Below are 27,860 nucleotides of genomic sequence, written 5' to 3'. Positions count from 1 at the left end.
TGCTAATAGCAAAGTTCATTATGAAGGATGCTGCTTGATTCTTATTAAATGACCGAAGCGGGGCCTGTTGATTTCTGGAGATGCTTAATATAGAGGATGCAAGATTTATATGAAGCTTCTTTCTCATTTCTTGCACACATTTAAAAAAAAAACATTAAGGATGTCTACGCCCAACAACCCATTCTATGAGCTTAGCCCTGAAATCAAAAGCCTGCTTGCCATAGAAACGTTTCGAGTAAGGCCTCTCATGTCACATCAACGGTCTCGTGTAAAATGACTATACTTATACAAGAGCGTATTCCATAGGAAAATGTGTCTACAACAGACTTTATAGAGAGGATATCAAGTGGCGTGATAGGACAAATGGAGAGCAACAGTAAATATACCACACCACAGTCGCTATATATCACCTCATTTAACACGGGTAATGATAGCAACCACAACGGCGTTTGATCCCAAGCCTTTTATTCGTACTTTTGAAAGTGTCTTGGAAGAGCTTCATCAGTTACGAACACGTGTACAGCACCAGTGTAGCGAATTGGAAACCAGTGCTCAAGCAGCAGAACAAGAGTACAAGAGAAATATCACAGACCTACATGGCGCTTTTGATGTGAGTGTTTGGATTCTGTATTAGGGTCGTTTGTTGCTAAGACGCACACACATTCACGCAGGATGTATACCGCTCCTATGATAGCTTAGAGAGCAGAATTGGCGAAGTTGGCAAAACAGCGATTCGTATTGGTGAACAGCTAGAGACGATTGATAAAGAGAGATCCAAAGCCTCCGAAAGTCGTGATATTATCGAGTATTTTATGGAGTTCCAGGATGGCAATACTGAGCGATTGGACACACTGCGACAAGGTGGAGAAGAGGGACAACTCAAGACAGCCATCATTGCAAGAAGATTGAACGCAGTGGCTAAAGAGGTGGACAACGATGCAGATGCCAAAGTCGCTATAGAAAAGTTTTGTGAAAGCTTTGAAAAAGAAATCCTGGAAGAGTTTGACAAGGCTTATGAGGAGGGCGATCCTCGTGTGATGGCTGTAAGAGACATTTTGCTGCTGAGTGGATTTCAACATGACATGGAGACTGACCTTTTGAAATAGCACTGTGCCAAGGTTTTGTTTGAATTCAACGGTGGTGCTTCTTGTGTGCAAATCTATGTGAACCAGCACGAGTTCTTTATGTCGAATATGAAGATTGAAGAGATGGACCATGTACGAGATTCCGAGGACAATGCCGACTTATCCAATCCCAACCTATTGCCACCCGAGGTCGATACCAGTCTAGTGAAGCTATACGATGACATTCGAATTACTGTGCGTCGAGAAGCAGGCATCATCTCGAGCGTGTTTCCCCAGCCTGCGACTGTGATGCAAGTGCTTTTGCAGAGAATCTTTGCTCAATCCGTAAGTATATACAACACGCAGTTTGATTTATAATGAAATCCCAACTCGATATTAGATCCAAGACCACATTGAGCTCTTGCTGTCGAGATCTCAGAAATACTCTCATCTAGCCTACCTGCGTACACTGGCATCGACACATGCAGAAACAAAACGTCTGATTGAGAATTTGAAGTTCTATTGCGACAAGGAGGTGTCTCTCAAAGATGCAGCAGATGTCAATGGACTGGTTACATCCGCTTCCCCTGACGAGACCTTGGATCGGTGTATGGATGACCTGTTTGTGCCGTACACAGAGGGCGATCGCTACCTGCGCAAAGAAGTGGAATCACTGTCTGAGCTGTTTGGTAACATTGTATCTGAATTCCTGAGCGCCATGCAGCGTCGAAAGATGACATCCACACGCAACCAGTCTGTACTGACCAGAACACTGAACCAGATTTCATCCACATCTACAGCTGCGGGTATTTTGTCTCCTTCCGTGTCGTCACCCTCTGCATTGAACGAGCTGGCTCATCAAACGAATGCCAGTACTAATCCATTTGAAAAGAAGCAGCCGCAAGCACAACACCAGCAGCAGCCATCACGTGGGGTAGATGCAAATACGGTTACTGTGGACGATAGTGGATTTACACTGCTTTCACCTGATGCTATTATGCGTATTCTCCATATACATGCAGAAGCTGTTATTCGTTGCGTGGAATTAGAAGATCAGCAAGTATTGTAAGGAACAACTCTCAACCTTTTTTTTTTTTTTTAGTGTTGTTTTATTTCGAGACTAATTTGACACTACATGAACAGGGTGACATCGCTTGGCCAAATCTACAATGTGCTTGTGGATTTTGTAGGTCAAAAATACCTGGATATTGCCATGGACGAGTACAGTATCTCGAGTGTTTATGCGTGCGGGCAGCAACTTACCATCATGACATAGTATTCTCGATGATTTGAACAATGTCAAGGAACCCGAACTGGCTTGCTTCCCAGTGATTAAATCAGCAACGGACATCATACAGCTGATGCAAAAGCACTTTGAATCAGCCATGGTAAAAGGCCATCCTAGACATGTGTTGTTGGCATGTATTCATGTATCATTGTTTTGGTAGTTGCCCTTGGTTGTCGGTATCCCATCCACGCACAGAGACATCCTGTCGCTCAAAAACACATTCATGGCTATACTAGAGAGAAAGATCAACATCGTGCTCCAAAAGAGTATTGATGGTATCACCTACTGGCTGAGCGAAATTTTGAGTCGTCAAAAGAAGAACGATTTTAAGCCCAAGGACGAAGAAGGAGCCATGATGAGTATGGGCACTTTACCGTGCATGCAGTCTGTGGATTTCATCACACGTGTCTACAGAGCGGCATCTCAGGCTTTGCAGGGCAAGAATTTTGAAGCCTTTCTTAGGCGCATCGGCAACGCCTTTCACTCGTAATGTATACACCCGTATATTGAGGTTACAGACAAGAAAGCTAATTTCCTCTCCATTTAGCATGTTGTTGGAACACTTTAAAAAGTTTAATGTAACCCCAACAGGCGGTTTATTGGTTACAAAGTAAGTTTATTTTGATATTTAATATAATGAACACAAATTAATCATGTTTAAATATTCAGGGACATTGCCAAATACCAAGAAGTCATCAAAATGTTCAAATTACCTGGCCTGGATGAGAGATTTGAAATGTTGAGACAGTTAGGAAACATTTTTGTTGTCAAGCCAGAGATTCTAAAGTCTATTCTGTCCGAAGGCTATCTCGCCAGACTGGATCCTTCTGTGCTCTATCCTTACCTGGAAAAGAGAATTGATTTCAAAACTGCTAAATTGGATCGCTTACTGGGCATCTCTATAGATGATAAGAACCCTGCCGCTGTAGCAGAGCAAGAGAAATCGCTTGTCAAGAATGGCAAGCCCCAGAGAAGATCACTCTTTGTCAATGATAACGAAGTGCTCAAGGACATTATGAAGAACTACACTCACAACCGTGATTTTTTAGCTGCATTTAATCTCTCATAAGCTTATTAAAATGTGTATTACTGTGCAACAAAGCTAGAAGAAGGATAAGGTTTCCAATGTCTCATTTGTCGTGGAGGCATTTACTCTGTCTCTCTCATATACGTATCTGCATCTATTTATACACGCCAACTCTGCTTAATTCAGGGACAAAATCAATGTAAATATATAAATTGCCATGTCCCCCCCCCCCACTTTGATTATCTGATGGAAATCAACTGTTCGGTCTGTGTAACAGGTGAAACAATAGGAGGATGATCTTTTTTTTTTTTTCAAAATGTTTCGATCAGGACACACCTCGACTTACTTATTTCAATAGACACAAATCACAAGAAACAAGGCCTTCAATATCAGTAAACAGCAGGGCGTTGTTTGTCTGCAAGATATGAGATGTTTGAATAGATTAAATTCCATCATTTATTTTTTTAATTTGTACCTTTTAGTAGGGCTCAAATAAACTTGATGAAATACAAGGTGCTACAAGAAGAGATCGACGGGATAACATCAACTTGTTCATAGTGTGCGTCTTGAATGACCGCATATTGTCGTATTTGGTCTAGTGGACGAACAAGACCCGAAATGAGGATCTTCCAAAAGTTCTATAATATAGAGCAGCACTAAAAAACCTTGTTCCTTTTCCCTTTTTTCTTTCTCTTTTTCTCTATTTTCTCTCCCTTTTGGTTTTTCGCAAGAACATACCCATCATCTGTATACAACCCACCCATCACATACATAATGACAGCTCAATCAAATGAGAAATCCAAAAGAATAAAACCCATTTTGAATGGCTTGATCTCGGGTCTATTATTAGTAATTTTGTTCTTGTCAGTGACAAGATATTTAACAGGTATACAAAAATGGAATACCACGCCCTTGGGAGCAAACAAAGAGACTGACAGTATATAAATAGAACCACAAGACAATGATCGCTGCCATGGCATGTTGAATGAAGGCAAATGGATGACCGACGAGTATCAGCAATGGCAGCCCTCCGGATGCATGTCTCTGACATATACCCAGAAGGAAATCGACGCATGCCTAGGTCATAAAAGGATTGTGTACATTGGCGATTCCATCATGCGCGAGCAGTATTATGCCATGACCCACTTTCTCAAGAAACCAACATCGAAGATGAGAGATGCCATTCACGAAGATCAGTCATTCTACTCCAAGGAACAGGACATCTCAATCGAGATTTGGTGGGATCCTTACCTCAATACCACCAAGACACTGGATTTACTGCAAGGCAAGGTGCAAGGCCAGAAACCAAGTTTACTCATCATGGGTTCTGGTATCTGGTACATGAGACGAACTGGCAGCGACTACTTACATTTATGGAAAACAGCAGTAGACAGAGTCTTTGATGCTGCCCTGAACAATCGCATTGCCGACAAGATCATGCTATCGCCTGTGGAGATTGTGGAATACCCCTTGCTGATTCCCGAGCGCAAAGCAACCTTGAAATTCGACAAAATTACCATCATGAATAACTACCTCAGAGAGAGAATCTCATTGCTTCATCGCCCTGTGACACCCATGGTCGTACCATTTGTATGGAACGAAATAGTTACCTCTTCCAAAAATCAAACAAAGGACGGACTTCACTTTATGGAACCAGTAACCAAGGCACAAGCACAACTGGCATTGAACTATTGTTGCAACAGTGAGCACGTCAAAGTGCTCTCTTTTCCCATTGACACGACATGCTGCTACAATTACCCCAGGCCTGTTTGGTACCAAACGTTGATCTTTTGCTTCTTTCTGTTCTTTGTGCCTCTCGGGTTCTATGTATTCTACACTTCCAATAACTATGGTGGTATGTATTTGATTAATTAATGTTACTAGTTTACACCGGGGATTTTTTATACTCATAACCTTATTTCACCTCATGACATCAGGGCGTATCATGGATGCCATCAGCTGGGCATTTCCTTCTTCTGCAGAGACATTGACAGCACTCTTTGTGTTTGGCCTGGCTGTGCTTTACATGTACCTGGGTGATCGTAGCCAGCTGTTTGGAAAGATGTTCAAGCAATTTGACGCCAACACATTTACGTTATTAATTGTATGGATGGTCATCCTTGGCGCTGTTACACTAAAATCAAATCACAACAGCAGCAGTGAGAAAAACGACGATGCTGGCTTTTTAAACAGAGATCAAACTGATGAATGGAAGGGTTGGATGCAACTGGTGATTCTGATCTATCATTTTGTCGGTGCGTCCCGTATTGCTGGCATCTACAATCCTGTCAGAGTCTTGGTCGCTGCCTATCTGTTTCAAACAGGCTATGGCCACTTTTTCTTCTTTTACAAAAAGGCTGATTTTGGCATTGCTCGTATTCTCAGTGTCATGGTGCGTTTGAATCTGCTCACTTGTGTGTTGGCTTACTCGATGAAGACGGACTACTTGTTCTACTACTTTTCTCCTTTGGTCAGCTTCTGGTTTAGTGTCATCTGGATCACCATGCGCATCATGCCCAGCTACAACAAGAAGCCTTGGTTCATTCTGTCTAAAATGCTGGTCATGGCTGTGCTGACTGGTGTCATTATCCACTCTCCTGGTGTCTTGGAGTTCAGTTTTGACTGTCTCAATGCCTTGTTTCGTATCCAGTGGAACGTGACCGAGTGGCGATTCAGGCTCTCACTCGACGCTTGGATCGTATACGTTGGTATGCTGTGTGCCTATGTCACTATCCTGCTTTCAGAGTACAAGATCAGTGCAAACCATCCCCGATTCTGGTTCCTGGCTAAATTGGCATGCTTGATCATTGCTGTTTTGGGAATGATGGGATTCTTTGCGTTTGAATTAACACAATCTAAATCATCATACACGGCTTACCATCCTTATATGTCATGGGTCCCTATTCTTTCCTTTGTCGTTTTACGTAACTACACTCGCCGGGGACGTAATACTTACTCCCGTTTCTTTGCTTTTATCGGTAAGATCTCTCTGGAAACCTTTATTGGCCAATTTCACATGTGGCTGGCTGCTGATACTCGTGGTCTGTTGGTGATCCTCCCTCATGCTAGCTGGGTGGTGAAATCTCAGCTAGGCTGGTGGGTGAATCTGCTGGTGTCCAGTGTTGTATTTGTCTTTGTATGCTATCATTTGAGTCAAGCCACTGGTGTTTTGACTAAATGGATCTGTTCTGGTGCTCAACAGCAACAGAAAGACAAGGCAGCAGCTACTGTCACCACTGCAACTAGCACCGCTGACAAATCTCATCCAACATCAGCTGCTGATTCAGTGCCCTTACTACCTACCACGCACAAGACATCTTCCGATGGCGACTCCTCTGCCTCAAGCCTGTCAATGGATGACGAACTTGCTCTTACCAAAGGACCTGCTCAGCTCCAAGTAGAGCGTGCGAGTGAGGAGTCTGCTATTGATATGGACCAAGTCTGGGATGAATCACTCTACGCATCTTCGTCAAGAAAAACGTCATGGTACCAGTCAATGTACGCTTCCGTCACAGGCAATTACTGGGTCAAATCTGTCATGTGTCTGGTCGTGATGGGCATCATTAATCGATTCTGTGTTGCCGCTTGATTTCCTTCCTCTTAGATTTCTCTCCACTAATATTACCTTTCTCTATACATATTTGCAAGCTCTATATTTATTCACAATTATATAAAATCTCGTTATACCCATTTTGAAATTATACCTCTGTCTTTATCATCATGACGCCATGTGTATTGAGAATTCAGTGTGTACTGTTAGACAAAACTGAATGTAACATAACCATCTAATTTGCTCACAGCTAAGGCTCATATTATAATATGAGAGAATATAATCTTGCCTGATATATGCATGCACTTGCACAGCAAATCTTCAACAAACCCTTTCCTTCCATGGCCAGTCTATCACCACAATGATATCTGCGCATTGGTTTCGTCATTTCTTCTAAAGCAATGCTGACGTATGGAATCAGCATCCAAGCATGATTTGGTGATTCAGTCTTAGACAGTAGATTGCCCCTACTATTTTATGAGTCTTTGTGACAATACGTAAATGAAATCTCTCTTTATTCACTAATCAGATGTTATTTCACTGTTTGGCTGTGAAAACAAGGCCGCTTGATTCTTCAAAACACGCAGTGTGCAATGGCCAGCACCCTCACTCCCTAGAATTCAGACAAAAGGCGAAGTTTCTTGATGGGTTTCAATTCTACCTTATGAAAGATCTTGGAGAGTGGATGCAACATAGCACCAAGAGCAAGCAAGTGCTTCGTTTACACAGCCGTTGTGTGCATTGGTGCTTGTCATGTCACCATCAAACAAATTGCAAATCAAAATACATGGCTAGGTAGATGCCACTGATGCGCTATAGCATGTTTTTTTTTTCATCATCAATGACGACAGTTTGGAGTCTCAAGACGATCAAGAGATGTCTAGTCAGGGTCTGGCTAGGATCATGCCTTATAATCAGCGCCTTTATACAGTAATAAATGGAAGTTTTGGACTACCATTGCTGGGTATTCCGCTGTAAATGTAATATACAGATTTGCCACCAAGCCTCTGGTACTGATGCATGCGTAGTAGGTTGTGTATCGTAGTATTACCCAAAAGCTGGAGTTTCGCCACAATGTTTAGAATTGCAAATTTGTTCAAGCGTCGTATTTTTATTAAATCGTTGCATTTGTTTGACTATATACAAAGATAGTGCTGTACTGTGGGGGACTATTTACAAGCCTATACTAGTCTATGTCTTTCAGTAACATCTTACTTTTAGACCAACATCTTTCAAGGTCATTTTGATGATGAACTGCCTTTGAGGTGTGCAGTGGCTTTAGTAATCAAGCTATTCCTGTTGTAGGCTTCAGCAGCCAACTGCGGTTTGTCCCCAGTGGTATCTTTGTTTAGTACATTCTTCGACGAATGCATACGCAACGGCCAAATAAATAGACTGCTCTGGTGCTCAGAAGTAACACTACACTTACCTTGAATATCTCCATATCATCGTCGCTGCCGTAGAGCAGCCATGAAGAGAAACTTTTGCTATCGTGGTCATCCTCCCATATGTAGGGTTCGTTATCATCCTCTTCCTCATCAAACCAATCATCCTGTGAGTCACTGTGCGTCTTACTATTGCCTTCTGCTACCTTTGATGAACAAGCGCTGGAATCAGGCTGCTGGGCATTGAAGTGCATTACAGCATCAGTTGAGACTGGGCCATCGACTTGTCTTGCTGATTTACACCACTCTTTCACACAACTCGCATGATTGTGATAGCCTTCTGTTGCAATTTTATGACCCTGATTGACACTTGAGTCGTTCGCTATATGGTTTTCATTGATCGCATTGAGAAGAGCAGCTTCTTCAGGGACGTTCATGTAGCCTTGGTTCAACTGATTCAAATAAACAGAATAATCATCAACCTCAGATTGAAGCCAATCGAGATGACTGAATTTTTTATGAGAGAATGCCATGGTATGCATAAATATGGAGAGAAAAGAGGCGTCAAGAAGCATCGTTTGCCATCACAGTAGCAATGGCATTACACACCTGTCAAGAGCCAAAATCAATTCAAACTCAGTAAAAAAACGTATGCTCCAGATTGGCCAAATTTTAATGCTTTTCGACTTGATCGATTTATCTTCCAAGATTCGACTATGTAAAATGCGATGATCATCCTATGCTTCTTTAATCTGCGCCCCTGGTGGTAGGGCGAAGTGGTAAAACTCCCGTATGCCAACGGGAGGATCCCGGTTCAAATCCTGGTGAACGCAAGTTGTTTGATTTTTGACGTAGTACTGATGTCCTCGTTTGGTGTTTTGTATTCTTATCCATTATCTATTTTTGACGATTTCCGCAAGATTGCATTGGCTCTAGGTTTCGCACCTTATTAGTAGTAGATTTCTTTCCCAACTTAGTTCAAAATATCTTATTCCCCTTCATTGCAGACATTGGGTCCACCAACAGTCTTTTCTTTCCCTCAGCATGACATTTTAAGGACTTTAAATAAAACCTGGAGCTCGACTCCCCTACAAAAAAAAAAATGCTTCTTTAATCTTCCTTGGAGTGCTTTTCAAGGCGCATACAATGGTACCAAGTAAGATATATGTTTTGAATAAACTTTTTGAGTAATTTGTAAAAATAGGAAAAGAGGTTTCTGGCCAAAAAGTCGAAATTTTACATATCAAAGTCCCACAAAGATGATTTCAGAGGTTGCTTTGGATCGATAGAAACATTTTGATTCAAGATATACCATAGTAAAAGTCTTCATTTTCAAGGTCAAAAATGCAATCGTTTGATTTTCGATGAAAACCATGAGGGGTGCCTCATGCTTTTTGGTCAATTTTTGACGAATCTAAAAAAGTCGAGCAAAGATGTCAGTCATTGAGTGCTGGACTAGAGCAATCGTCTGATGCTATTTTTTACGGTTTGAAACAGTCCGTAACACGAGAAATTACAGTTCAAATGCACCCAAATTACGCTGTGGTTTGCATATTTTCGAGTAGCCAGAGGTGGAGCGAGCATACTACCTACCTAGTATGGGCTGTTATTATTGCTATAGACGTGGCACATTGCAGAAGAATCAAAATTCACATGTATTGAGAATTCTTATATCAAAATGGAGGGCTGAAAGAAAGCTTGCATTACATTAATGAGATGAACGCCTGTCAAAGCGTAGATACGCTCGTATGATCTCATGCATAGCGTGTTCAGTTGCTGAAAATCAATGTACCCATCGACAGTTACAAATTCAGAACATACATTGACAATGCACGGCAGTTGTGATACCGCCCTGAAGCCTTGACTCGCTTCCATGCAGCCATTCTACTTGTTTTACTTGGCGTATGATGATCTGCTACAACAAGTGATGTTGAATAGATTTTCAATCCTTGACTCGGTGCTATTGACTTCATCCCAATGTGAAACGGTTTCATAACAATATACTCTCTCACTGCCAAGCTGCATTTAAGGGTGTGTCAAATGTTTCTTATGACACTTGCATAATGTAATGGCTTTGCTGTGGAATATTCGTCGATAGATGTTCTCGGTATCATACATGTCCGATTTGGAGTGGTCTATATTTGGTACACATCCAGATATCCATTGACACGTCCAATCTGAGGGCTCTCATGTTTGTTTGTGGTATGACAAATGGCAGCGGCTTCAGTACCCGATTTCTTGTCCAAAGCAAATGTAAGCGACAATCGACGATCGCGTTCTATAAACGATGACAAGCCAAGGGGACAAAAAGTCCGCGAATTGATATAAAAATGGAGAAAAGGATAAAATGTATTTCCCTTCCCTTTTCTCTCCAGTCAAACAATTCCTTAGTCTACCTTGCCTCAACCTTTCTTACAAACCCCCCCCCCCAACTCTTTCACTTGTTCAATCGACTATAACTGCAATGCTTATCACTTCATTACTAAGAGGCACAGGTAAGTCATTGACCCAAATGATCAGCAAAGAGACGCCTGTACTCATTATTGACTGTGCACAGCCAAGCAATGTCAAACGCAAACCCACTTGACAAGACCTTTGCTGTGGGCTCCTATGCAACACATGCGTACCTATGTCACTGATGCCACTAGCACAAAGAGACCGTAAGTAATCTGTCATAAGGGGGGGAACCACGCTTCTAATGCAGCCAAACAGACCTACCGCTGTCTTGCTTACCAATATGGGTGGACCTGAAACCACAGACGATGTATACAACTTTCTTCACAACCTCTTCTCTGACAGAGACTTAATGCAACTGCCATTCCAAAAGTATGCAGCCAAATTCATTGCCAAGAGACGTACACCTCAAATCATTGAGCAATACCAGGCTATCGGAGGAGGATCTCCTATTTTGCGTTGGACCCGTACACAAGGAGCGGCCATGGAAAAGATCCTTGATGAGATATCTCCAGAAACAGCACCTCACAAGCATTACATTGCATTCCGTTATGTAGAACCTTATACAAACACAGCATTAGAGGAGATGAAAAAGGACGGTGTAGAACGCGCCATTGTATTCACTCAATACCCTCAGTACTCTTGTTCCACCACCGGCAGCAGTTTGAATGATCTCCATCGCGGAATTTCGGAGCTGGGCATGGAGTATGTGCGTTGGAGCATCATTGACAGATGGCCTACACATCCTGGGTTCATTAACGCTACGGCCAAGAAGATTGAAGCCAAATTAGCCGAATACACCGAGGAGGAGCGCAAGAATGCTGTCATTATGTTCTCTGCTCATTCACTCCCCATGTCAGTGGTCAACCGAGGTGATCCCTACCCTGCTGAGGTCGCTGCCACCGTAGACCATGTCATGGACAAGCTGGATCGCAAGTACCCCTACCGTCTTTGCTGGCAATCGCAGGTTGGTCCCAAGGCTTGGTTGGGTCCTCAAACATCCGATGCTCTCAAGGGATTCGCCAAGGCAGGTAAGAAGAATCTAGTGGTGGTGCCCATTGCTTTTACAAGTGATCATATCGAGACATTGTATGAATTGGATCATGAGTATGGCAGTGAAGCCAAGGAGTTGGGAATCACTGGCTGGAAGCGTGTGGATGCCTTGAATGACGATCCTGTGTTTACGCAAGCCATGGCTGATATCGTCAAGGAGCACATCCAAAAGGGTGAGCTTGTCAGTAAACAGTGGCCCCTTAGATGTCCTGATTGTACCTTCGAAACCTGTGGACATTCTCGCGAATTTTTTACCAACCAAAAAGAATAAACATGCTTGTAAATAGTTCTTATATTGGTGTTGCAGTGTTATTTGATCCACCTAATCTGGATCAGTTGTGTCAGGCGGCACTACGGCCTGTTGGCATTTGGATGAAATTATCCAGCGACGGACAAATCGTTGATTCTCAATATTCAGCGTCTTTACGGAGCTTTCTAGTGCTTTGCTTTTAACAAGTTCATGTCAGCAACCTCTGATTTTCATGGCACATCACATGATGGCTTGATGAGAGTTCAACGTTTGCTCCTTCCACGCTATCAATTCTTATTAGGAGCGTCCGCTGCTGGTCAAATTCAACCATACTACAGTAGCGGGGACTCACGGACACGAAACAACCATTTGAGCCGGTTTCTCCTGCTTTAGCGCATTTGGTGTTGCAATTTGCTATTGCAGAAGACCAATGCGTGAGTAATTCTTGTAGTCGCAACAGTCACCTAAACTAAAGATTTTTTTCCTATTAAATCACTTGGGCATCCAACATTTCTATCGCTCTCTCTCTCTCTCTTTCCTTTACATCATCTATAGTTACAAAGAAAATGGTAGCCGCTGAAGAGAGCAAAGTTGAAAAAATCACTGAAAAGTTGGAAGAAACTCACTTGGACGACAGCAATGCCGAAGCCAATAATGCTGCCGAAGAAGGTGCTGAAGACAACAATGGCGGTGAAGCTACTGCCGCTGCTAAAAAGAAGAAGAAGAACAAGAAGAAGAAGAAGAATGGCCCCAAAACTCAAACTGAGCCTCCTACTGTTCCTGTATCAAAGATATACACTACCAAAGTGTATCCTCTCGGTGAATGTCATGATTATATCAACGAGTAAGTCATTGGAGAAATTCATGCAAATCACATACAAGTAACTGACATGAATGACTAGAAACACTTGGAGAACTACCAGCGAAGAGAAGCGTGCCGAGGAAAGACCCAAGGAAGACGATTACAACGATGTGCGTCGTGCTGCTGAAGTGCATCGTCAAGTGCGTGCTTATGCTAGAAAGATCATCAAGCCTGGTATGACCATGACTGAAATTGCTGAATTGATTGAAAATGGTACTCGTGCTCTTGTTGAAGAAAACGGCATGGAATCTGGTATCGGTTTCCCCACTGGCCTTTCCATTAACCATTGTGCTGCTCACTACACGCCTAATGCTGGCGATAAGGTGGTCTTGCAATACGATGATGTCTTGAAGGTCGATTTTGGTGTTCATGTCAATGGTAGAATTGTCGATTCCGCATTCACATTGAACTTCAATCCCAAGTTTGATAAGCTTGTTGAAGCTGCTCGTGAGGCTACTTATGCTGGTATCAAGGAGGCTGGTATTGATGTCAGACTATGTGATATTGGTGCTGCTGTACATGAGGTCTATGATTCTTACGAAATTGAACTGGACGGCAAGACGTACGATATCAAGCCTATTCGTAATTTGAACGGCCATACGATTGAACCTTACAAGATCCATGGTGGTAAGTCCATCCCCATCATCAGAGACTCTGGCGATGAGACCAAGTTGGAGGAAGGCGAACAATTAGCCATCGAGACTTTCTGTTCTACGGGCCGTGGTTATGTCGTTGAAGATGGTGAATGCTCTCATTACGCTAGATCCACTGATTCTGGATTTGTGCCTTTGCGTTTAGCCAGAGCCAAGAGTCTATTGGCTACCATCAACAAATCGTTTGGTACGTTGCCTTTCTGTAGACGTTATCTTGATCGTCTCGGTGAAGAAAAGTATTTGATGGGTTTGAGAAATCTCGTGGATGCTGGTGTCGTTACTGCATATCCCCCTCTTGTGGATACCAAGGGAAGTTACACTGCTCAATTGGAGCATACTTTGTTATTAAGACCAACATGTAAAGAAATTGTATCAAAGGGCGATGATTATTAAAATAAAGGAAAAACTGTGTGTGCGTGTGTATGGTCTAAAAATATATACAATGTTATTTTATTCATGTCTTCTCTTTTTGGTCTGTCTATCATCAATGTTTTCTTTGCGTCGATTCGATGCTTCCTTGATGCGAGGCATGCATTCAATCAGCTCTTCTTTGGATACAGCGTCTCTGATACTACGCAGCACATTGTCCACAGTGCTTTGGTGGTTGCCATCAGGCTTGTCGTCTCTGTATCGCATGAATCTCCATGGTGATTTGAGGTTCAATTGTTGCTGTAGCTCGGGATCGTAGTTGCATTCAATGATTTTGCCATCCATCTCTTTGGGTCTGCTGCTAAACTTCTCCTTCCATTCTTGGTCTGTGATGCCTAGCTCTGCAAAGAATGTGTAATCCTTTCCTCCTTGCCATACCAGTAGATCAATTCTCGGTGTAGCTGTGTAGTCTTTGACGCCTGGCAAACTTCCACCCGGGAAAAATAACGCTACTTTGAAATCGATTGAATTCTCGTTTAGCGGCTTCCATTTCAGCCTGGATGAATGAAAGATAAAAAAAAAATGAGAAAGGAGGTCTCAACGGAGCAGCATAATGGTGTACTCACATTTTGTTGCATGTTCCCATGGCATAAGGAGCATTGACAGAGGTGAAAATGAGACCATCGTTGCCATGCTTGAGTTTGGGTATGATTTCGTTGAATACAATATCCAGATGATAGGTGAATTGCTGCTCTTTGAATTCGACTCTACAAATATACATTGAATACAAGCGTCCTCGAGTATAAATTCACGGCTTTCTTACAAGAACGGTAACTGTTTTCGTAGTTGAGGGTTCTTTCTGATCATTTCTTGATGAGGCTTTATGATTTCACTTTTGAGATACTAGGGTATATTGCATTTAGTCTCATCAGCTGTGTGTTGTTGTCGTTGCCATGGTTACCCCTAATCGACTCATCAATCCTCGAGACACCAAGACATTGCTCTCAATGCATAAGCAATCAAACAGTAAAAATCGCAACTGTGTCTAAATCAGCAGTTGTTAATCCAAGTGTAGCCAGTGAATCCACTCTATATAACTCACTGTGCCATCTTCCTCTTTATCCAGAACGAACTCTCCATCGATGATTGTATTCTTCAAACATTTCTGGAAACTTGGATCACCAGGAATTGGGAATCTAAAGTTGCGAACAACATGGAAGTTGCTCTTTCTATCAAACTAAAGGTTGAGTCAATTGGGCTGTCATGTTACATGGATAACAAGAGACTCACTAGATAGATCTCTGGCTCTCGTCTGTGATTAACTGTCAACAAAGCAAGACAGCGCACACCATCTGATTTCTCAGCGACAAAGAAACTAACTTGAGATGTGAGCAATGTTGCCAATTAGTCTAAACCACATGATTGTCATTACTCTTCTTCTTCAATTTCTCTCAATTGCTTTGCACCAAAACTGATGGGCTGTGCTCCTGGAAATCTAACATTATGGCCCAGTGAATATTCACGATGAATTTTTTTTTGTATGGATGGAATTTTACTTGTAACTGTTTAATTTCAAGAGAGAAGCCACTTTTTCTTTGAGATCAAGCGTATCTCTGACAAATTCTCCAGGAATACTAGGAACTGGACTCGTCATTTGCAATGATTTATGAAAAGAAAAAAGTTGATAAAGGAGGAAGAAGAGAGGTATAGGAAAGCTCCAAGACGACGTCAGCTCAACCATTAGCGCGGGCGGAAAGTTTGCATGTTCTGCGGCTCATTCGGCATGCTTGCCTTGATGGTCTGTCTCTCTCCTCTGGCACACATTTCAAGAGACGCGTTTTTTGCTACCTATAAATTTTTTTCTTTTTCTTTTTGCTATTTCTTCTTTCTATTCTCCTATACATTACACATAGATAAAGCAAGATGTTTGGAAAGAGTGCATTTGGATCAACTGGAGGATTTGGTCAACCACAGCAGCAACAACAGCCTGGCTCAGTATTCGGCCAGCCAGCTCAACAGCCTCAACAAGGCAGCGCATTTGGTGGTAAGATGTTAGACATTGTAAATTTTTTTTTTTTTCGGTTGTTAACGACGAATCCTACAGGTTTTGGAGCTACATCTGCACCAAGTGCTTTTGGCGCCGCCCCTGCTACAACAAGTGCGTTTGGACAACCTGCCCAACAATCTGCATTTGGTGCAGCACCTGCTACTAGTAAGTCTGGTATTGATATAAAAAAAAGACTGTGTGTATTGATTGACATTGCAACACATAGCTGGCTTTGGCGCTACCAACACCTCCGCTTTTGGCCAAGCTAGACCCTCTGCATTTGGAACAACTCAACCCTCTGCTTTTGGTGCCAGTAAGTAATGTTGCTATTCATTGTTCACAGGACAGACGTTCATGTTCTTTGTTTCGATTGCAATTAGCTCAACCTGCAGCTTCAACTGGATTTGGTGGTGGTGGATTTGGAAGCAGTAAGTATTCAGACTAACAGAGCGAGAGAGTGAGAGAGCGAGAGAGCGAGAGAGCGAGACTAGGACGAATTAATCTACCATCGATTGGATCCACATAAACGATTGATAAATACCAACTATTTCTTTTTTTCTCTCTTTCTCTCTCTCTCTGTCTCTCTCTCCTTCATCCAACTATATCAACACTCGACTAATCAATCACTTCATGGTAGCCTCTACGACTTCAGCATTTGGAAGCACTGCAGCTCAACCCTCCGGTGGATTATTTGGACAACGTCCTGCCACCAGTGCTTTTGGAGGTGCTCCTACCACAAGCGCATTTGGACAACCTCAACAGCAAACATCAGCTTTTGGTGGCATGGGTGCAACTGGCTCTGCCTTTGGACAACCTGCAAACGCTGCTGGTGGTGTCAACCAAGGCACTGCTATTGCTGATTTCTCACCTACTCAAGATCGCGATATCACTACTGGCGTAAACAACTTTTTCCAGACAATTACAGCTATGCCACAATACAAAAACTATTCCCTTGAAGAACTTCGTTTGCAAGATTACCAACAAAATAGAAAGACGGCAAGTGGTGCTCCTGGTGCTGGCGGTGCCTTTGGTGCTCCTGCTGGTGGTGCTTTTGGCGCCTCTACCGGAGCTACTGGTTCCGCATTTGGTCAACCTGCTGGAGCTACAGGTGGATTCGGTCAGCAACAACAAACCTCAGCCTTTGGTCAACCTGCTCAAACAAGTGCTTTTGGTGCGGGTGCCACGAGTGGTGGTCTCTTTGGACAACAGCAACAACCTGCTACTACATCTGCATTTGGTCAACCTGCTACTGGCACCTCTGCTTTTGGTGCTTCCACCTCTGCTTTTGGCCAACCTGCTGCCGCATCTGGCTTCGGTGCTGCTGCTTCAAAGCCCTTCTCATTTGGTAAGTGAAATGGAAGCTGGATACGTCATGCCATGTTTCAATTTGACATGTATTTTCTTTATTTGTATGTCTATAGGTAGTACACCTGCTCCTGCCACTGGTGGATTTGGTCAACCTGCCACGTCTGCTTTCGGTCAGCCTGCTGCTTCTACAGGCGCTTTTGGTCAACAACAACCTGCTACAACCAGTGCATTTGGTGGATTTGGACAAAAGCCTGCTACAACACCCGCCACAGGTGGATTTGGTACTGGATTTGGTCAACCTGCTGCTACTGGTGGATTTGGTCAGCCTGCTGCTACTGGTGGATTTGGTGCCTCTACAAGCAAGCCTGCTTCCTCCTTCTCATTCGGTGCTACTGCTCCCACATCTACTGCTGGCGGTTTCGGTACTGGATTTGGCACGACGCCTGCCCCTGCTACTGGTGGATTCGGTCAACCTGCTACTGGTGGGCTCTTTGGTGCTGCTAAACCCGCTGCTCCTACTACCTCACTGTTCGGTAACACTGGTGCTACTACTGGTACTGCTGGCGGATTTGGTGGATTTGGGACTGGTGCAACTGGTGCTGCTGGCACTACTGGTGGTCTATTTGGTCAAAAGCCTGCTACTGGACTGGGAGGCACTGGAGGTGGATTATTCGGTAGCAATACATTGGGTGCTACCACCTCTGGTTTCGGCTTCGGTCAACAACAGCAAGGAACAAACAGCTTCAACTTGCCCGCTCAAGGTGGTTTGACTTCATTCGGCACGAACCCTCTTCAGCCTGGTATCCAACAACAACCCTTGATTGCCACTGTCGACAAAAACCCTTATGGCAACAATCCCTTGTTTGATTTGAGCAAGGTGCCTAATACACCTTCTGGTTCCAAATCTGGCGCCTCTGCTGTTGCTTTGGATGGATCTAGTCGTAAATCCAGCAGCCCTCTTTACCACATGTCGCCCCGTGTCGTCTCCAAGATTAAGCTTCGTGGCTTTAACTCTCATTCTACCAAATCCAGTGCTCGTCAAATCGCTACTGCCAACCTGGAAGGTATCAGTGATGATGCTGTTCTCGGTTCTGGTGCATTTGCTCCTCGTACTCACAGCAAGAAGCTTGTTTTCGACAATGATGTTGATGCAGCAAGTATTGTAGATCTCATCAACAGCAAAAAGTCTGACAAGAGAAGAGTTATGTTTGATCCTCAACTTGAATATGTTGCGGCCAAGGAAAACCACGCTACAACCTCTGGTGCTACTGCCGCTGCTTCCACGCCAGCAACCACGACAACCACGACGACCATTATATCCGAAGTGACAACTACAAAAGATGCACCATCTACTAGCAAGAAAAGCACCGCTTCATCCTCCATCGCCACATCCTCTGCCTCCAACGCCGCTTTGAAGAACGACTATTATATCTCACCCTCTCTTGATACCTTGGCCAATATGCCAAAGGAAGGATTGAAACATGTACAAAATCTCGTTGTGGGCCGTAAGGGATACGGTGAAATTCGCTTTGATCAGCCTGTTGATTTGACGGACGTTGTTATCGAGGATATCATGGGTAACATTGTTGTGATTGAAGAAAAGACGGTTGTTGTCTATCCTGATCAAGAAAACAAGCCTGCCAAGGGTACTCAATTGAACTTGCCAGCCACTATCAAGATCGAAAACTGCTTCTCCCATGACAAGAATACAGGTGCTCCCATCAAAGATCCTGCACATCCTCGTTTCGGCCTTTTCAAGGAAAGACTTCGCAAGCGTGAAAATGTTGAATTTATTGATTATACAAATAATGGCGAATGGACCTTTAAAGTTCAAGAATTCTAAATAGCAAATGACACTCGATTCATATTATATATTTGTCGTCCCCCCCCCCACCCCTCATACAATAAGCACATCACTGTTACTCTTTTCTTTCTCTCCTTTTCAGTCGCACCACTTGGTTATAACTGTTTTACATAAGAAAAACATTTGATACTAATAAAATAAAGATCCTTCCTACATCCCAGGAACGAAGTTTTCTAAGAGTGTCAAGATCTCATTATAAAATTTCACTTAACCCGGCCTTTTCTTTTCCTTTCTTCTTGCGTTCATTAACTTTTGAATATCTTTAGGGTCAGTTTATCCCTGTTGTCAGTGCTGCTACTCAACATTTGTACACTTGATCTGCTTTTTATCAATCACTTTTTTTTTTTTACTACTTTTACAGCACAAGTGTTTATGGCAACTATTTTTCAATAGTAACTATTGTTCCCGGTCTACGACAATAAGTTTATACAGAATTGAAATGCACATTGAATGGTACTGCTCTGAACAGTGATCTTACAGCTTGTACACATAGAAACCTGTTTTTCAGAAAATTTTAGAGGTTTTAGAGAAAAACATGTACCATGCCAAATCTGCACCAATATACCTGTAGTAGCAGTATTTATTGTGTAAGCCGCCTGGGAATTACCTAACGTTTGGCGTCTTCCTCAGAGCTGCAGTATCAGTTCTTATGACTCTACAGCACCCAATAGGCCAGCCGATGCCAATTTGTCAAAAAACGATTGCTCAAGGCTAACTTTCGCTACATTTGCGCATATAAAATTCTTTTTGGGCACTGTTATTAGTCATACCATGCTCGAAATTTGCTTCATAGACTCGAACACCACATGGATGATTTTGTGGTGTTATTCCTGTGGAATACATCCACTATGATCTGCATTCCGACAGTTCATCCAGTTACCAGATTTAGATATAAACTGTATGTACACTGGATTAGATGTACGATATCGATTTATACTATGATCATGAGAAGATATGGACTTCAGATACGCTAGTACTATAAGATTCATACTATATAAGATATAGGCTATAGATGGCACCACGGACATGGATGGCACTATAGACTTATACTTGTATTCCGACATTGACTACGGATGTTTACCATATCTGGATAGGCACCAAGATTAATGCAATATGAGCTTGTTGCTTCAGATGTGCACTTCATGATCCACGCTATAAGACACATGCTTATATCCGTGATACTAGCTACAGATACTTTATGTACTACAGACTTGTACTATATATGAGACATGCTATAGACATGCATACGATATGCTATAGACATGCCATATATCCAGATACATGCTAAAGATGTATGCTTAGCGATATACACTCAGATATGTACTATTAATATAGACTAAGAAGACTGTACCTATCGGATACATGCTACTAGATCGATATTAATTATCCTTATGGAAAGGATAGATCAGGGTACTTCGGATGGGAGTCTAATTATTCATCCAGACAGAGCTAAATCATGATTAGCTTGCTGGAGTTGTCTTTTAGCATGATTAGACATTAGTTGATCTGAGTTGACTTATTTGTCAATCTAATTAATAGAACTTTTATCCATTGTTATAGTATATAAGAAGGATCATCTACCTGGCCAGTAGAGAGACTTCAGTTTACTTTACACCTGTCAGTTTGATAATAAAATATACCTTTATCAAGTTGACATCACTGTTTTTTTATTCTTTTTTTTCCGTGAATTTTAGTCTATCAAGCCTCAAATTCCACAATTCCTGTTTAGAATAACGAAATACAGACAGAGAAAATACAATTAGAACTGAATATATTTGGTTTAATGGATTACACACACAAAAAAAAAGCAATCATACAATACAAAAAATCAACTGTAATTTATTTGTATGTAAAATAAACTGAAGATCGTCCTGGAATTGAGTAAAGAAAAAATAGTAATTATACATTTGTAACTAGCTTGTAGGATTAGTGATGGTAGAGAGTAATAGATGCTGTTGTTGTGTTATCTGGCAAATGTTTTTGATATTTGATTTAAAGTAGTAATCAATGCAAGAACACTGGCCATAAGGGTCGATTAGAGTAACTTTGATGGCTTGGATGAGCTATCGTCATAGCATGATTTAATGTAACCTTGACAGTTTAAGGTGTGGTGTTTGTTATGGAAGTGTAGAATCCTTTATCCAGGGTATTGTGCAACTAGTATGGCATCAGGACATAGTTGTCATATTTGAATATGCTTGTTATTGATTTGATTCTTTTTGGATAAAGATACCATCACTTATTACGACCATCATGGGTGTGATTGAATACACTGTGATCAGGAGTGATTCATTCACACGATGTGCGATATAAACATGCATCTTTACTTTAGTATTTTTAAATGGTTTTTTGATGTACATTTGAGCGCTTTCATTAATAGATCCAAATAGCATGAATTTGAATGAGTGCTATTTGATGAACTTTGGTTTTCAATTAAGTTACGTTTGGGTGGCTATTTCATTACACTGTTTATGAAGGTTGAAGGGAAACCAAACTTCTGGAGCACCTTGCAAATATACTGTTCGTTCACATAATCGTAAGCCTTGGCACTGTCAATTGCAACACCAACAGTACGATTGGAATGTAATTGGGCGTCCTCCATGAGGAATGTTGTGCCAGAAGGGCTACAACTGTCTATAAAGATTAAGGTATTCTTGATGGGTAGATATGTCTGTGTTGTGCAACAACATGGACAAGCTATGATAAGTGAAGTGCATCTCAGCTATCTAAATACTGAGGTTCACCAGATATGATAAGCGTTGTACAAGATAAATTGCTACTTTGGTATTCAGAACTTAGTATAAATAGAATAACTCTTGTCTTCATCAATAAATCTTTAGTTTTTGTGTCTGATCTTATTCAAATAAATCTTTTCTTGTTTTTATAATATCGAACATTTTTTATAAGCTACAAATAATAATCCTTTTATTCTTTGTGCTTAACAAGAAAGATCAATAGGAAAGCAACTACTTGTAACCCTTTGGTACTTCAACCCGTCAGCCAATCAAATCGCTTGAAAACTCCGCTGACCTAAAAAAAATTTTTGCGAGGGTTTCCCTCTGTTTTGATGTGAGGCAAAATTTTAAGCGCCGCTATATATAGCAATATAGCTGTTACTATCATCAAATTTCCCCCAGATGCTAGAGCATGCCTTACTTACACCACCTAGCTTTAGGTTCAGGCGTTGAGACTCTCATTCATCACTAAAGTAAGTAGCGATAATCAAGTGGAGGCAGCCTATCCACCTCCTAGCCTCGGATAATGTCTTGTTGAGCTTCAGTGATAGGCACATCCACACAACGTAAAAAAAGGTATGCTTCAAAGAAACACAATAATAAGAAAAGAACATACTACTATACGAGTATAGTAGTATGTAGGCAAAAAAGAGACACTCACACAAAGTGGGTCAAAGAAAAGCATAACAAACACAAGATCAAAGATGTTTAAAAATGCTCGTTACTGTTGCAAGAGAAATGCATACATGTGAGCAATGCGCATGGTAATAATAGTCAGATATAAAGCAACATGACACAAATACGCACAACTGCAAAAGCAACAGTGGTATTAAGACTTTGCGATACAACATAATGACTAATGTTGTTTCCTGTAAAGCAACAGAGAAAACACTACCACACAAAAGAAAAAGAAGAAGAAAAAAGCGCAACAAGGCAAACATCATGAATGCACTATCACGAGAAAGGAAGCAATAATATAAACCTTCAAAGAAGGTCTATATCATTGCGGCCAGAAGGAAGAAGATACTTACCACTTACCACGGCCACAAATAGATCAGAAGAGTATAGGCAATTACCGAAGAGAGACCAGAGAACGAGCATGCACCAAATACAGTAGACCAAGAAAGACCAGATTAGCAGCAGCAGCAAAACCAGCGCCATAGAAAAACCGAAGAACGAACGACACCAGAAACCAGACAAAGACCAAAGAAGCAACCATCAGACATGTTGTTAAACCAAAGAAATAGACAGCAGAGATATCAGAGAAGTAATGGCAGCAGCACTCACGTCAAACAGGCAAAAAAAAAACCAAAATCTAATATACAAATTCAATTAGTTTTAGCTCTAAGTGTTCCAGCACGCGTTATCGAACAGTATTTGATATATTTCACTTCAAAGAAGTGATATCAAGTCCTTCCAACAGTACAAGGCAGAGTTATCGGAAGCTAGAGTGTTATTATCAATCAAACGGTTTCCAAAACCACCAGGTTTGATACTAAAATGCGTTTTGCAAAAAGGGTAAAAAACGGGGGCATGGAAAAATGAGAGGGCACCCTATCCGACGTCACGACCAGTAGATTTGGTCTCAGTCGTCTTGTACCGTAGCAGCCGTAATTGCGGCAATTTAATTTGAATTTGTGTAGTGTGTATTTTCGTGTTCAAACTTGACCTGATCTGACATCTTTTAAACGCTTTATCAAATTTGACTATGAAAACTCTCGTTGTTATACCCAACTTTCCAATACATCTTTAGATGACTAAAGAAGCCGCATCAAATGATGCTAGTTTTATACAGCTTTTAGACTGAAAATAGCGAGCAATTCGCAAAGATATGAAAACAGATCTTCTGTGAATATGTCAAGATTTAGCATATACAAGCCTCATACAAAGGGCTTCCAATGTTGCATCCCATTTTGACAATCAATTTGATCTAATATCATAACATAATAAACGTTCAATCCTTAGACACTTTACAACCCTAATATGGAACCTGAGGTTCAGGACATCTATTAGACCTGGCTCATATGAGGATAATGATTTTACAATCAATCAACAAAAACCACTGTTAGTTCTACCCTCTTTCCTCTGCTCAATGCTGTCAGCGTTTTATTTGAACGACATCTCGGAACCTCAGAGATTTCACTACTTACTGCAGACATCTTACGCAGCCCATGAATCGTCAATGTCCAGACTAACGTTATTAAATATAGAATGCAAGACGATGTCATTATGAACGATATAGAATGCAATAAATTATTATTATAAACGATAGCTTTATGGGCCTGCCACCTACTTTTTCATACGCTTCAAGAGCATTTACTACTGTATTGCAGTATGAAAAGGACGTTGAGTTTGCCAGCAGGCCCCACCAGCCAAAATTTATTCAAACCCAGTCTTACAGTCTGTTCCAGATTGGACAAATTTTGATGATTTTGAACTCGATTGAACAATTTTTGCAGATTCGACTAAGTGAAGTATGATGATCACTCCATGCTTCCTTAAGTTTTCCTGGGGTACTTTTCAAGGCGCATCTAATGGTACTAAGTAAAATAGATGTTTTGAATAAACTTATTGAATGATTTGTAATAGTATGAAAAGAGGTTTCTGACCAAAATGTCGAAACTTTACATATCAAAGTCCCACAAAGATGATTTCAGAGGTTGCTTTGGATCGATAGAAACATTTTTATTCAAGATATACCATAGTAAAAGTCTTCATTTTCAAGGTCAAAAATGCGATCGTTTGATTTTCGATGAAAATCATGAGGGGTACCTCATGCTTTTGTTGAGGATATAGATCATCTCTGAGAGGCAAATGTATTAGGCGTCGTATATTACATAAGAGGATCTGAGAATGAGCTGAGATGCATAGTAGAAGTGAGAGGTCTTTATTCAAGCAGCACGAAGGAACATGAGTGGTGCCATCAAATGGCTAATCTATATCCTGGTTCCTAGAGAGTGGTAGCCTATGGCCTTTCGTCCCTGGAAGTGGGTTTCAATTCCGACAAATGTTCTTCCGTCAAAGCTATTAGGAAGAACATTCTATCCTGGATCATCTTTGTTGTTTATCCTTGACTGGCGGTTCATGAGTTCTGATGCAGCACATCCTCGTTACTGGTTCAAGGCTTATACAATTATCCCGCATTCAAGATCAAGGTCCTATTGCTGCGGCACTGTCAAATAACTATAAATACCTTTGATATCTACACTAGTTTTGATCCCTATTCAATCTTGGAATAACATAATAAATATATTCAGTTCTAATTGTATTTACTCTGTCTATATTTCGTTATTCTAAACAGCTTTTTGGTCGAATTTTGTTCATGTTTTTTTTTGATCCCCAAAAAGTTGAGCAAAGGTGTCAGAAAGTAACTGCCAGATGAGAGCAAGTGTTTGGTCCTATTATGACAATCTAAAACTGCCTTGGACGCGAGAAAACGCAGCTCAAATGCATTCAAATTTTGCTGTATTAGGCACACTCTTGGCTAAAAAGGGATAATATCTGTATGATAGTTGCCCGTATATGAAGTAGCTACGTGTATATGGATGTAGAGCAACACATAAGAATCAGATCCGCAGATATTTTGAAGGGTTTTCATGTACAAGTGGAGGGTTGAAATGAAAGTAGCGGTATTCTGATAAGATGCGTCAGGGCAACCGGCAGCCCAGGCTGGCGCTGCGCAGATGGATTCTTACCGAAGTGAAGCAAAGGTAGAGAGCCATCCGAAGCGTAGACATGCTCGTATAAAACGAAGAGAGAATGATAGATGGGGTCAATTATATGGAGTAAACCTGATAATTTGTGATAAATGTCAGAGTTTCTTTTTTCTGTTCCTCTCTCATTTCTTTTTCAGTATTTTTTTCACTACTTGCAACACCATGCTGATTGAAGTATGCTTATTTGATACAAGCAAGATTAAATACAATATTGTAGAGAGGGAGTTCTATAGCTCACCTGCCAATCATAAATCATAGCAGATGCTCATTCAGAGTGAGATTGGAAAACGGACAACGAAAGAACGTCAAGGCTCAGACTGAGAGCAGCCAAATTTCAAAATGCAGCACATTCCGATAATGCAAAGGTACACGAACTGGCACTATGCTAGTGGAGTTCCAACTACGTCATGTTGTTGTTGTTGTTGTTGTTGTTGTTGTTATTTGATGTGAATGTTGTTGTAATGCGTTGCCCAAGTTTCATTCGTTGCTTGCCATGGCTACTGGATAGAGAAAAAAAGCTCGAGCCAAGAGCAGCTTTCTATTTTTGATCTCAGGATCTCTCTCGTCCCCCCCCCCCTTTCTTCCCAAATTATGCACGAATTAGGGGGGCTGAGATAATTTATGCCTCTACTATGAACGATGATGGTAATTATAAGAATTCACACCCACCCCTTTTTCTTTTTCTCTTTCTCTTTCTTCTGTTTTGCTTTTTTTTTCAAAATAATACATATACCCCACATTATGCCACTGAAGCAGATATCTGAGAAAGACTGTTGGTTTGTGATTGGAGCCCATCAAGCTGGAGCAACCGAAAGACAGTGTTCTGAATTATCTGGCCTCTCAAAAACGATAACGCATAACATCATTACGAATTTTAAAAAGATGGGATCTCCTCATGCCTCTAATATGTCCTCTGTCAACGCTCTGATGAACAGTAATGTATACATTTGTTTTGTGGAAAACCATGTACGTCGACACTCATCATTCTTGTGTGCTCATGTAGGTTCTGATAAGAAACGCAAGATAAAGGACACAGAAGGATCAAAGGTACGTGATTTCATTATCGGTTAAAGGGGTGTAAAAAAAATCAAGAGATTGATAGTGGCAAATGTTTGCTATAGGATGTGCCTCGCAAGAGAGGTAGACCCCGTAAGCCTATTGAAGCGCCCTTTTTCACTCGTTCCGTTGTACGTGAAGTGTTTACACAAGTCAGAACAGATCAGGTAAGGGCAAAGAAAAGAGATAGCTCATGCATTTTTGATGATGAAAGAAGCGAGGAAGGGGAGGGGGGGGGGGGCTAAGTAAGGAATCACGTGGAGACTAATACTTATTATTCTAATAGTCAGTGTACGATAACAACACTATCAAATCACCTGCCATCTATCCATTGGATCGACTCAATACCCCACCCACAGATGAAGAATCGCAGCGACACTATTCGCCTTCTCATGACAAGGATGTAAAGAGAAGAAGAAGTATCAAAGACGACATGCTACCTTCCACGCCTCGCTCCATTATTGCTTTGGATGAGTCAGATGATGAGTATGATGATGATGGTGACGATGGTGGTCATTCTGCTTGGACAATGGAGGATGATAGAGAGCTATTGGAGCATGTGCTTGAATTACCCACCAAGAATATCAAATGGAAAGCGGTCGAAACTCAATTTGACGATAGACATTTGGCAAAGATGTGCTGTAAACGATGGGATTATTTAAAGAAGCAATTAATTAAAGATATTCATCATGTATTAATTGAGCAACAAGAACAACAATCAAAACGCGGTGGAGACGGCGATGGTGAGACTTGATATGATTTATTTTCATTTTTTAAATAAATTCTTGGTGGAGAGAAAATGAAAAGAGAGGAAAAGAGAAGCAAATGTAAATAATGTCCTCTATGCCTCGCTTTCTCTTCCTCCTCCCACGCACACGCAAACACAAGCATTTACAAACTCAATCAAATTACATATAGCCTGACGATCTTTTGTACTTTTGTGATCCCCTCAAGTGAATAAAAATGGTGCTACAGGGCCAATTATTCAGGTGTAACCCACTTCAACGTGCAAGCTACCCATATTATAACCAAAAGGCATGGTTTAATCAACGTCAGTGCTCCCAATAAACACAACAGATGCTCCTTATATTCCCTCTCTTTTTTTCTCGCTTCTTGGCTTGTTGAAACTGGATTTATACCTTCTTCTTCTTCTTCTTTACATCTTTCTTTTTTCGTTCC

The 27,860-nt window shown here is 41.4% G+C and overlaps 8 protein-coding genes across 8 annotated transcripts; 6 read left to right on the top strand and 2 right to left on the bottom strand.

Moving 5' to 3' along the window:
* Nucleotides 1–160: 160 nt before the first annotated feature.
* ATC70_003858 (uncharacterized protein) lies at nucleotides 161–3,421 on the top strand (the record flags this gene model as incomplete). The annotated part of the gene is made up of 11 exons (XM_064823213.1): nucleotides 161–235; nucleotides 307–376; nucleotides 435–610; nucleotides 672–1,043; nucleotides 1,107–1,409; nucleotides 1,465–2,129; nucleotides 2,208–2,285; nucleotides 2,341–2,452; nucleotides 2,513–2,838; nucleotides 2,900–2,962; nucleotides 3,022–3,421. The coding sequence occupies 11 exons, from the start codon at nucleotides 161–163 to the stop codon at nucleotides 3,419–3,421; spliced, it is 2,640 nt and encodes an 879-aa protein (XP_064678525.1).
* A 732-nt stretch (nucleotides 3,422–4,153) lies between these two features.
* RPL4B_1 (60S ribosomal protein L4B) lies at nucleotides 4,154–6,968 on the top strand (the record flags this gene model as incomplete). Its single annotated transcript, XM_064823212.1, has 3 exons — nucleotides 4,154–4,265; nucleotides 4,329–5,234; nucleotides 5,317–6,968. 3 exons carry the CDS (start codon nucleotides 4,154–4,156, stop codon nucleotides 6,966–6,968), a joined length of 2,670 nt encoding a protein of 889 aa, XP_064678524.1.
* A 1,309-nt stretch (nucleotides 6,969–8,277) lies between these two features.
* Nucleotides 8,278–8,847, bottom strand: ATC70_003856 (uncharacterized protein; the record flags this gene model as incomplete). The annotated part of the gene is made up of 1 exon (XM_064823211.1): nucleotides 8,278–8,847. The coding sequence occupies one exon, from the start codon at nucleotides 8,845–8,847 to the stop codon at nucleotides 8,278–8,280; it is 570 nt and encodes a 189-aa protein (XP_064678523.1).
* Nucleotides 8,848–10,778: 1,931 nt separating this feature from the next.
* On the top strand, nucleotides 10,779–12,092 carry ATC70_003855 (MFS domain-containing protein; the record flags this gene model as incomplete). Its single annotated transcript, XM_064823210.1, has 3 exons — nucleotides 10,779–10,809; nucleotides 10,872–10,974; nucleotides 11,027–12,092. 3 exons carry the CDS (start codon nucleotides 10,779–10,781, stop codon nucleotides 12,090–12,092), a joined length of 1,200 nt encoding a protein of 399 aa, XP_064678522.1.
* A 545-nt stretch (nucleotides 12,093–12,637) lies between these two features.
* On the top strand, nucleotides 12,638–13,979 carry ATC70_003854 (uncharacterized protein; the record flags this gene model as incomplete). The annotated part of the gene is made up of 2 exons (XM_064823209.1): nucleotides 12,638–12,915; nucleotides 12,974–13,979. The coding sequence occupies 2 exons, from the start codon at nucleotides 12,638–12,640 to the stop codon at nucleotides 13,977–13,979; spliced, it is 1,284 nt and encodes a 427-aa protein (XP_064678521.1).
* A 57-nt stretch (nucleotides 13,980–14,036) lies between these two features.
* On the bottom strand, nucleotides 14,037–15,609 carry ATC70_003853 (Cysteine dioxygenase; the record flags this gene model as incomplete). The annotated part of the gene is made up of 8 exons (XM_064823208.1): nucleotides 14,037–14,511; nucleotides 14,582–14,722; nucleotides 14,779–14,858; nucleotides 14,917–15,000; nucleotides 15,058–15,192; nucleotides 15,246–15,330; nucleotides 15,388–15,450; nucleotides 15,512–15,609. The coding sequence occupies 8 exons, from the start codon at nucleotides 15,607–15,609 to the stop codon at nucleotides 14,037–14,039; spliced, it is 1,161 nt and encodes a 386-aa protein (XP_064678520.1).
* Nucleotides 15,610–15,878: 269 nt separating this feature from the next.
* ATC70_003852 (uncharacterized protein) lies at nucleotides 15,879–19,153 on the top strand (the record flags this gene model as incomplete). The annotated part of the gene is made up of 6 exons (XM_064823207.1): nucleotides 15,879–15,999; nucleotides 16,060–16,167; nucleotides 16,229–16,315; nucleotides 16,383–16,430; nucleotides 16,640–17,347; nucleotides 17,424–19,153. 6 exons carry the CDS (start codon nucleotides 15,879–15,881, stop codon nucleotides 19,151–19,153), a joined length of 2,802 nt encoding a protein of 933 aa, XP_064678519.1.
* A 7,213-nt stretch (nucleotides 19,154–26,366) lies between these two features.
* On the top strand, nucleotides 26,367–27,435 carry ATC70_003851 (uncharacterized protein; the record flags this gene model as incomplete). Its single annotated transcript, XM_064823206.1, has 4 exons — nucleotides 26,367–26,559; nucleotides 26,629–26,672; nucleotides 26,747–26,848; nucleotides 26,968–27,435. The coding sequence occupies 4 exons, from the start codon at nucleotides 26,367–26,369 to the stop codon at nucleotides 27,433–27,435; spliced, it is 807 nt and encodes a 268-aa protein (XP_064678518.1).
* Between the last annotated feature and the right edge of the window lie 425 nt (nucleotides 27,436–27,860).

Source organism: Mucor velutinosus, assembly GCF_035048745.1.
Source record: "Mucor velutinosus strain NIH1002 chromosome Unknown tig00000268, whole genome shotgun sequence".
Lineage (NCBI taxonomy): Eukaryota > Fungi > Mucoromycota > Mucoromycetes > Mucorales > Mucoraceae > Mucor > Mucor velutinosus.
Note: the sequence above shows the minus strand (reverse complement) of the source record. Positions and strands in the feature narration are given on the sequence as shown.